This window comes from Heterodontus francisci, chromosome 14 (genome assembly GCF_036365525.1).
Source record: "Heterodontus francisci isolate sHetFra1 chromosome 14, sHetFra1.hap1, whole genome shotgun sequence".
NCBI lineage: Eukaryota > Metazoa > Chordata > Chondrichthyes > Heterodontiformes > Heterodontidae > Heterodontus > Heterodontus francisci.
In genome coordinates this window covers 47,543,933-47,554,794 of record NC_090384.1, presented here as the reverse complement: position 1 = coordinate 47,554,794, position 10,862 = coordinate 47,543,933, and the positions used below count along the sequence as shown (strand labels likewise).

General features: G+C 47.4%; 1 protein-coding gene across 3 annotated transcripts in view; it reads left to right on the top strand.

The window, feature by feature from the left end:
* Nucleotides 1-388: 388 nt before the first annotated feature.
* The window catches only part of LOC137377025 (acyl-CoA (8-3)-desaturase-like), a 67,134-nt gene continuing 56,660 nt past the window's right edge, over nt 389-10,862 (top strand). For 2 of the 3 annotated variants that reach the window (XM_068046172.1, XM_068046171.1), the window contains exon 1: nt 389-816. In XM_068046172.1, coding sequence (XP_067902273.1) covers nt 634-816 — 183 coding nt within the window. In that variant the 5' untranslated portion in view covers nt 389-633. Of the gene's footprint in view, nt 817-9,320; nt 9,559-10,862 lie in introns of those variants that run through there. The other variant, XM_068046173.1, reaches the window with a different exon arrangement.

The following is a 10,862-nucleotide window of genomic DNA, read 5'->3' as shown; positions in this document are numbered from 1 at the left end:
GGCCTCCTTCTGCACTGTAAGGATTCTGTGATCTTCAATTCTTAGTCTCTGAACCGCCCTCAAGTAACCTCCACCCCGCCCCGCAATAATGTAATCTGGAACTCTCTCATTCCATTCATCCTCTTGATCACTCAGCAGATCTGATGTCCATGTAGCGACCAATGAAAGACATGCCCCGAACCGCGTGAGAGGGGTTAATGCTGCAACAAGCCAGTAGCAGTTAGAATTTGGCGAATTGGCGTTTCTGTCAACCAATAAGATGTAGAAATAGTTTGATTACCGCCCAGAATATCCACCAATAGCACTGAGACCTGCGCGTGTGATTGACGGTTCCGTGAACCAATCACTGTGAAAAGCACCTGTAATTGGTATCGAAACTATCCAATAGTCTTCCCAGGGCCTGTATCCCGGCGCTTGTTGCTGGATGTGGTCCTGAAATTGGGGAGAAGCCGAGTGTGGACGGTGGGGAAATGTAAGCAGGGAGCCAGGAGACCTCGCACAATCTGAGACACAGCCCGGGCAGGGGGTGAGGGAAAGCGGGGAGAGACTGCACCACAGCCCGGGCAGGCAGGGAGGGTCTGAGACACAGTCCGGGTGGGGAAAGGGTTCCAGCCACTGCCTGGGCTCGTAGTGATGGGCACGAGTACGGAGTGTGGCCGGGACGGGGTCTTTACCTGGGAGGAAGTGCAGAAGCACTGTACCCGCACCGACCGCTGGCTGGTGATCCACAGGAAGGTCTATGATATCAGCGAGTTCAGCAAAAGGCACCCGGGAGGCGCCCGAGTGATCGGGCACTACGCGGGGCAGGACGCTACGGTAAGACTGGCACTTCAGTAATCAGAGAGATGGTTGATCAGTGCGAGAGGTCACTGAGAAATAATCAGAGCAATCACTCATCAATAGAGAGAAAGAGACCAGCGAGCAATAACCAGAGAAAGACACAGTCTCAACATTTATATACTACCTTCCACGTTTCTGGGGAAGTTTTAAAGCTGATGAAGAGCAGTTGCTTTGTTACTGATCAATGATTAGAGAGAGCGAATTTCTCTTCAATAATAAGAGACAAAAAGTCACTCACTGATCAATAATCACAAAGAGTGTTGTTACAGTTTGGACTTTTCTGAACGTGGTGAAGTAATAAGCAGACCAACTTTTCTATGATCTATGCCATAACAGGTATTGTAGCTTAACAGGTTTAATAATAAATCCGAATACTGGAACTCATCCGTCATTCAAGATCACGTGGGATGCCCACCACATCTTTCAATTTCCCGAGGCAGACTATTACAAACATTACTGGTCAATAATTAGAGCAAGATTCATGACTGACTGTCACAAGTTAGTAATCATAGAGATCAGAGATAGTAAAAATCATGAATTATTGAACCAGATCATGATTAGCATTTACTGATGGATAATCATAATGATTACTGATTAACAGATAAATGAATCTAATTGAGAGACAAATTGATAATCACATATTACAGATCAATAATTGGGGAGAGAATGTGATCACAGATCAGTAACAAGAGGATGGTGATCAATAATGGGGGAGGCGGTGGCCTACATGTGACTCCAGACCCACAGCAATGTGATTGACTCTTACCTGCCCTCTGAAATGGCCTAGCAAGCCACTAAGTTGTATCTAACTGCTAGCACACTGTGGGTGTACCGACCCCACGTGGACTGCAGCGGTTCAAGAAGGCAGCTCACCACCACCTTCTCAAGGGCAATTAGGGATGGGCAATAAATGCTGGCCTGGCCAGTGACGCCCACATCCTATGAATTAATAAAAAAAAATAATCAGAAAGAATTCTTTAGTGCCAATAATCAGAGAAAGATCAATGTTCTGGGGGAGATTACAGATAAATAATGAAAAAAACAGATAATCATGGAGATTACTTCTCAATAGAGACAAAAAATATTTGAGAATGCAAAAGGCTTACAATAAAGATGGGGGCCATGAAATCCAAAACACAAACCATAGAATAGGGAGATAAACAATAAGTCAAAATGTGAAAAGTATCTGGGCGCTCACAAAGTCATCATACATCCTTTAGCCGTTCAGTTGCCTCGGGATCAGCATTCTGTTAAGTCCTCCTGGTAGACCAGCAGGGACTGAGCAAATATTCAACAGATGTGTGGCATCCCCAGCTGCACCATTGCTACACTGAAGGACATTGCAGAGTCCACACCTTATCACCCCACATCTAAAACAGTTGAGCATGGTCCAGAGATTAGGTAGCAGCTCAAGTTATGAGTTTCTTGTAGAGAGAGCAGCTTGACCCATTCAGTCCACCATAATGAGGCAGTATCCGCTGTGGAGAAGGTTGATCACATATTCTCGCTTGGTCTTCTGCTGATTAGGGTGAAAAGCCTTCCATATAACTGAAAAGTAACAGTTGTGGCCTCTCCTGGATTTTCTCAAGGAGGTTCTTTGCTGTAATGTGATATCTGATGTTAGGAATTTATATATTTGATAGGAATGGTAACCATTTGGTGTTGGTTGGCTTAATAGTCCCAATTATTCTCATGCTTTGATTTAACTTTAGTAGTGTCTTGTGTAAAGAGTTGAAACACACAGGAAGTGCAATATTCTTCAACTAAGTAGCAGAGGTAGCGGCAAGTGGCGTACCTTTGTGCATTAGCTCACCAAGTTGTGCCTTCAAGTTTATTTAGGAGGCAATTTTTGCTGTTGGTCTTTCCTTTATGAGCCGAGGTATGGAATATAAGAGCATGGAGGTCATGCTGGAACTGAATAACTCATTGGTTAGGCCACAACTTGAGTACTGTGTGCAGTTCTGGTCATCTCATGACAGAAAGGATGTAAAAGCACTAGAGAGGGTACAGAGGAAATTTACGAGGATGTTGACAGGACTGGAAAGATGCGGCTATGTGGAAAGATTGGATAGGCTGGGGTGGTTCTCCTTGGAACCGAGAAGGCTGAGGGGAGATCTGATTGAAATGTACAAAATTTTGGGGGGCCTGGATAGAGTGGAGATGAATGGCCTATTCACCTTAGCAGAGAGGCCAGTGACTAGGGAGCATAGATTTAAAGTAAATAGATGTGGTAGAAAGAGATGAGGAAAAGCTTTTTCGCACAGAGGGTGGTAGGGGTCTGGAACTCAAAGCCTGAAAGGGTAGTTGAGGCAGAAACGCTCGACTCATTCAAAAGGAGTCTGGATATGCACCTCAAGTGCTGTAATCTGCAGGGCTATGGACCAAATGCTGGAAGGTGGGATTAGAATAGGTGGATCGTTTTTTAGCCGGCACAGACATGATGGGCCAAGTGGCCTCTTTCTGTGCCTTAAACTTTCTATGATTTTATAAGGTGGTCCTTATAGGTAAGTGTGCAATCTAGAGTTACTCCTAGATATGTTGGTTTTAGGTCATGTTCCAACTGTTCATCCAAAAAAATGTTGAGTTCTCATGAAGCATTGTCATTAAGATGGAAGGGGAGGTTGTGGTGTAATGGTAATGTCACTGAGCTAACAATTCAAAGACCCAGGCTAATCCCCTGGGGACATGGGTTCAAATCCGACCACGGCAGCTGATGGAATTTAAATTCAATTAATTAATAAAAATCTGGAATTGAAAGCTGATTTCACTAACAGTGCCATGAAACTATCATCAATTGTCATAAAAACCTATCTGGTTCACTAATGTCCTTACCTGGTCTGGCCTACATGTGACCCCAGACCCACAGCAATGTAGTTGACTCCTAACTACCCTCTGAAATGGCCAAGCAAGCCACTCCGTTCAAGGGCAGTTAGGGATGGGCAGCAAATTCTGGCCTTGCCAGTGATGCCCACATCCCATGAATCGAATTTTAAAAAATGATGGCACGGTCTTTGACACACTGGGTTTACGTCTCCACGTTTTGCAATGGTCACTGATTGCTACATGTTTTGTTTCAAGTTGAGCTCAATTTTTTTGAAGTCTCTATCTCTTGAAGTCAGGCAGGTGTCATCAACGTACGTGAATGGGCTGTAAACTGTTGGAGGTGGATTATTTTTAAATATGTTAAAGAATTGCAGTCATAACAGTTATCTGGGCAGTCCATTCTTACTGGAACTTCCATGTGTTCTAGTTATTGCCTAACATCACCTGGAATTGTCTGTCTCAAAACGTGGCCAGAATTTTACTGGGCCATTAAGAGCAAGGTTGGAGCCATTGTTGGCGGGGTTGGGGGGTCATAAAATGGGAGAAGACTGCAATTGGGTGGAAGTCCAACATTTTGCTTCCGGATTTTACCAGTGGCGGGAACAATGGAGGGCGGACTTCTGACATCGTGGCAACGGGACATTAATTGAGGTATTTTAAAAGAACAATTAACTCCAATTTTACAGGGTGTTTTGGCTCTTATCAATGGCACATGAAACCAGGTGACAAGGAAGTGGGAAATAAGTGCTGGCTGTCTAATGAAGCCATAGGGAGAGCCAGCGTGCAGTGGCAGGAAAGGTAGTATGCAAAGGGAACAGACAGACCTTGGCAGAGGGGGAGGAGAAAGTGCCAGGAGTGTGGGCGTGTGGCCAGGGACACATAGTGGCAGTGGCACTTTACCCGTGGAGAGGACTCGGGGATAGGTTTTGGAGTGCTATCCTAATAGAAGGCCTAGGAATCAGAGAGAACACCTGCCATGGGCCTTGTAGCCCCCGTTGAGGAAGAGGGGCAGCTCAGAAGGAGGAGACCCAGGCACCAGCGGGGGCATATCTTCAACCTCACGACCATTAAGAGGCCAGCCTTGGGGTGGGAGTGGGGCAGAGGGGCATGCCAACGGGCACATGCAGGCAGAAGAACCTATCCACAGGAGAGAGCCTACCACCCGAGGCTGAACTTTCTCCAAATGGCTGAGTGGCTGTGTCAATGAAGACTGCGACTCCAGTGAGGCTTCAGGGATCTCTGCTCCATGCTGCAGGATGAGCTGAGACCCATAGGATTGATGGACACCCAATACCACTGGCCCTGAAGATCCCATGGCCCTCAAAATCTACGCCTCCAGCTCTTTCCAGGGATCCTCTGGAGACATTTTTCTTATTCATTTGGGGGATGTGGGTGTGCTGGCTAGGCCAGTATTTATTGCCCCATCGCTAATTGCCCTTGAGAAGGTGGTGATGAGCTGCCTTCTTGAACCACTGCATTTTCTGCAATGGCTTCTTGAGTGTTGTTGGAGCTGCACCCATCCAGGCAAGTGGAGAGTATTTCATTACACTCCTGACTTGTGCCTTGTAAATGGTGGACAGGCATTGGGGAGACAGGAGGTGAGTTACTCGCTGCAGAATTCCCAGCCTCTGACCTATTCTTGTAGCCACAGTATTTCTGTGGCTGGTCCAGTTCAGTTTCCGGTCAATGGTGACCCCTAGGATGTTAATAGTGGGGAATTCAGTGATGGTAATGCCATTGAATGTCAAGTGGAGATGGTTAGATTCTCTCTTGTTTGAGATGGTCATTGCCTGGCACTTGTGTGGCGCAAATGTTACTTGCCACTTATCAGCCCAAGCCTGGATATTGTCCAGGTCTTGCTGCATATGGACATGGGCTGCTTCAGTATCTGAATAGTCGCGAATGGTGCTGAACATTGTGTAATCATCAGCGCACATTCCCACTTCTGACCTTATGTTGGAGGAAGGTTATTGAAGCAGCTGAAGATGGTTGGGCCTAGGACACGACCCTGAGGAACTCCAGCAGTGATGTCCTGGCACTGAGATGATTGACCTCCAACTACCACAACCATCTTTCTTTGTGCTAGGTATGACTCCAACCAGTGGAGAGTTTTCCCCCCGATTCCCATTAACTCCAGTTTTGCTAGGGCTCCTTGATGCCATACTCGGTCAAATGCTGCCTTGATGTCAAGGGCAGTCACTCTCACTTCTCCTCTGGAGTTCAGCTCTTTTGTCCATGTTTGGACCAAGGCTGTAATGAGGTCAGGAGCTGAGTGGCCCTGGCGGAACCCAAACTGTGCATCAGTGAGCATGTTATTGCTGAGCAAGTACCACTTGATAGCACTGTCGATGACCCCTTCCATCCTTTTGCTGATGGTCAGGAGTAGACTGCTAGGGCAGTAATTGGCCGGGTTGTATTTGTCCTGCTTTTTGTGCACAGGACATGCCTGCGCAATTTTCCACATTGCCGGGTAGCTGCCAGTGTTGTGGCTGTACTGGAACAGCTAGGCTAGGGGCGCGGCTAGTTCTGGAGCACAAGTCTTCAGTACTATTGCCAGAATGTTGTCGGGGCCCGTAGCCTTTGCAGTATCCAGTACCTTCAGTCGTTTCTTGATATCACATGGAGTGAATCGGATTGGCTGAAGTCTGGCATCTGTGGTGCTGGGAACTTCAGGAGGAGGCTGAGATGGATCATCCACTCAGCACTTCTGGCTGAAGGTTGATGCAAATTCTTCAGCTTGTCTCATGCTCTGATGTGCTGGGCTCTCCCATCACTGAGGATGGGGATATTTGTGCTGCCTCCTCCTCCTGTTAGTTGTTTAATTGTCCGCCATCATTCACAATTGGACGTGACAGGACTGCCGAGCTTAGATCCGTTGGTTGTGGGATCGCCTAGCCCTGTCTGTTACATGCTGCTTCTGCTATTTGGCATGCAAGTAGTCCTTTGTTGTACCTTCACCAGGCTAACACCTCATTTTTAAGTAGGTCTCATGCTGCTCCTGGCATGCCCTCCTGCACTCTTCATTGAACCAGGGTTGGTCTCCTGGCTTGATGGTAATGGTAGAGTGGGGGATATGCTGGGCCATGAGGTTACAGATTGTGGTTGAATACAATTCTGCTGCTGCAGAAGGGTCACTGACCCGAAACGTTAACTCTGCTTCTCTTTCCACAGATGCTGCTAGACCTGCTGAGTGGTTCCAGCATTTCTTGTTTTTATGACACATACATACTTCGGCAGTCCCAGGTCCCAAAGCTTTTCCAGCTCACTTTCAGGAGTAGATACTTGGAGACAAAGGCTACTCACTAAAGACATGGCTGCTCACGCCTGTGAGGAACCAATGCACAGATGCAGAGGAAAGGTAAAAAACCTGCCACGGGTCAACTCAAGCAAAGATATGGAGGAGGCAGCTGATCAGGAAATGCAAGATGAGGACCCGCTTGGACCACAGGGAAGACGCTATGAGATACACGCAAGGGAGACTTGGGATGCCCTAATATATAGTAATTTCCTGTGACCCTTGTGCCTTTTCAGAAAGCTTCCAATAAAGCCTTACCTCTAATCAGTCCTACTGTCGCACCCTTCATTTTTCACCCCATCACCCATTGTCCAGGTGCACAGTGCACTATAGCAAGGCTGAAGAGCTGAACGGACAAACCTTACTCCACTGTTTCAAGTTCATTGAGGGAGTAAGGGTGTAGATGCAATCTTACAGGGCACCAAGAATTAGAATGAGATGCAGGAAGATTGAGTGAAAGACATATTGAGGTGCTCAACAGAAAGGAAACTTAACATCTAGATATTGTAATTACCTGTGAACCCCAAGTGCAGTTAGATGCTGTTCTTAACTCTGTCTTATGAGTACTTCTACAAGGTGCCACCCTTGTGCCTGTAGCTGATGTGGAGATGACCTGCTGATCGTGCTGCTCTGTGGCCTGGGATGTCCTTGGCTACTTTTTGAGGTGATGGTGCCATTGGCGGAGGGGCTGTGGAGCTGCTGTCCACACCAAGAGCACCCTGAGAGCAGCTGCTGTTCCTCCCTTGCAAGGCACACATTGTACCTCCCTGCTCACCTGAGAAGGATGAAGACCTGGTAGAGAATCCAGGTGCCTTGTCCCCCTCTCACCTTGCCACTGCTATACTGAGCTCATGTCATGCATCTCTGGCATCCACTGAGTTCTGCTGCAGCTGGCATTCCATGAAGGTTGCCAATTTTTTAATGGAGGAAGCCAAACATGCACCCATCAAAGACATGGCAGCACTCATGGTCTGGATGGACTCCTCCATTGTCTGCGCATGGGTGCACATAGCCTCTGGAAGCTCCGTCAGATGTTCCATCATCTCTTGCTACAGCTGCACCGGTTGCCATGTCGCAGCCAACTCCAGAGGTTCGTCATCAGTCTGGAGCTCAGCATGGGCCTGGCCTCCCCCAGTCTCTGACTGTCAGTGGCCTCAGCTATCATGACCTCTGTCAGCTGCTCAAACACATCTGTGATGCTCTCACCAGCTTGTGACCCTGAATATAATCGCGAACACATGCTCACCAACGTGAGAGTATCTGTGCTGGTGGAGGGTGCGGGGGAATGATGTGGCACTGCACCCTCTGAGGATTCCTGCTCCTGCTCAGAGGTGGCTGGCTGGCCACCGGTCTTTCAACCTCTTCTTGGCTTGGTTTGACCCTGACCTATATGAGAGGACATAAATGTGTAAGGATTAAGGGCTTCCCATTTCCTCATCCCAGACATACGCTGTGAAGCTCCATGTGTCGAGTGGTGGTCACATGGGCACTATGCCTTGTGTTTGCCAGATGCACCCTAGTACACCCACACTTGTTCTCACACTCTCTTGGCTTGGCACTTCAGTCTTGCCATCAGCAATTGCACAGCTCCCCTGGTGGCCTGCCAACTCCAAGGCCGCCGCCTCCATCAGGGTGAGGATGTGGAGGTATGGCATCCCCCTGCCAGCCTTGGCCCTCTCTCTGCTGTTGTGTGCCTTCTTTTCCTCTAAGCACAAAAAGGAAGACTGTCAGTTTCCCCACAGAGGCAAGCACAACACCTTTGCTGGTGGGGCCCCAGTGGTCCACCTGAATAGAACCACTCTCGAGGGATCTTGTGGCAGTCAGCAATGACAGATGGGCATCTCTCACCAAAAGGCAGCTATGCCTCTGACAGGATATGGTGCTGCCTTACCACCTCACCACCGACTGGGTGGTCACTTCCTCGGCACCAATCGAACCCTCTTGTGTTACCACCTACCAGCCACACAGGGAACAGATGTATGGAGTACTCATCTTGGGGGACTGAATGAGGTCATTGACATGCTTGTGGCACTGGTTCCAGGTTCAGAGTGTGACCCCATGTCTGCTAACCTCATCAGCAATCTCTGTCCAGGCTTGCTTGGCCAGGTGGGGCTCTTTCCTCCTCCCATCCCTGGGGAAGAGGACCTCCTGCCTTGCCCTTGCATCTTGGAGGAGAACCTGCAGGGAGGCATTGCAGAAACGTGGGGCCACCCGGGGTCTTACTTCTGCAATTGTTGCTGTAGCCTTCCGGTGAGTTCCTCGGTTGCTTTCGGTCTTCAGTGAGGGGAACAGCAGCAGCTGTCACAGATGTGTCAAGGCAGCTGTAACAGGAAGAGGTTCTTTTCTCCGATAGCACCAAATGCAGGGCTGGCAGCTCTTTAAATATGGTGCCAGTACCTGCTACGGCATCAAATGACACTGACCTTCCCACCCTCATTGCCATCTCAGACCCAGGATGAGACAGCCCCCTCACCTCGCGTTCCTTAATTGGCCAGCCGCCACGAGATAGCATGCAGCCGGCCGCCTAACGCACTTCCGGTTCTGCCACCATGACCCGTGCCCTCAGGAGGACATCTTTGTAGCTGTAACAACTCATCAAGGTAATGTCTTTGACATCTTGGAAACTATTTTCTATACAGGTGACAAGAGCAAGAACTTGTTCACACATGCTCCTATTTGATCTGAAGCCTGCCTACCCTCCGAGCCTGCTCATCTGTGAGCACAATTGTTTACAGAATTACATACTTTTGAAGTTTGTAATCACAGCTCTGAAGGAGGGAGTGTTTCTTATTGCTTTTGGTAGAGCTATCACCCTAGTTTCTGCTATATCTGCTTATAGCTCTGTTGGATAACACAGAACATAAAGAATGGCCACCATTTTATGTTCTTCCTTCCAAAGTCTAGTCACAGTTCTGCTGAAATCTTGACAACGAAGCCAGCTTGTCCTGCTTTCATGTACTTAATGATGTCCACACATTTCCTCAGTGGAGAATGGCTGAAGATAACTTCCCCATTCTGAGTTGGAACCAGGCTGCATCTACGCTGCTTCCACTTTACTTATTTCTAACTTTTGACATGCTATTGAGGTGTGTGGTGATACTTTTTGGGATGCTTTACATTGATATCCATATGGTGGTTTATGTACTACTCCAGCTGCCTTGTGAGTGACCATGCTTTTCTGCTAGTCCTTGACTAGAATGCTTTGTAATTGTATATACTTCACTCGGATAAGGAACACACTCTGTGCAAAGTTCCTGTTTTTTCTGCATGGTTAATGTTATTAATGTGGCCTGGAGCTTGGCTAGTTTTATCATCAGAATCCAGGTGAAATCGCTTGAAACAGCGCAAAAGATCGTAGAATATCAAGCATAAGTTAGGTCAGGTATTAGTCAAATTTCTGTGATCTTTAACAGTGGTTTGAAAATAATTTGATCTAAAGCTGGCCCCACCTACAAAACTGGCCATGTGCCCAGCTTGAAATAATGAAGGTGGCAAGTTTCTGCTGACTGTGCAGCTGTTTGAGGAGGCTATTCAAATTGAGCTCATTTTCTCAGTCACACAGTCGCCAGTAGGCATGTTTTAAATGTTTTTACATATTAAAAAATTAATTTACTAAGAACAAGAAATGCTGGATTCACTCAGCAGGTCTGGCAGCATCTGTGGAAAGAGAAGCAGAGTTAACATTTCGGGTCAGTGACCCTTCTTCGGAACAGGGTCACTGACCCGAAATGTTAACTCTGCTTCTCTTTCCACAGATGCTGCCAGACCTGCTGAGTGAATCCAGCATTTCTTGTTTTTGTTTCAGATTTCCAGCATCCGCAGTATTTTGCTTTTAATTTACTAAGAAAACTGACAAAGGTATACCCATGAAATTAGTAAGTGGTTCAGTATAGTATTTCTTAAA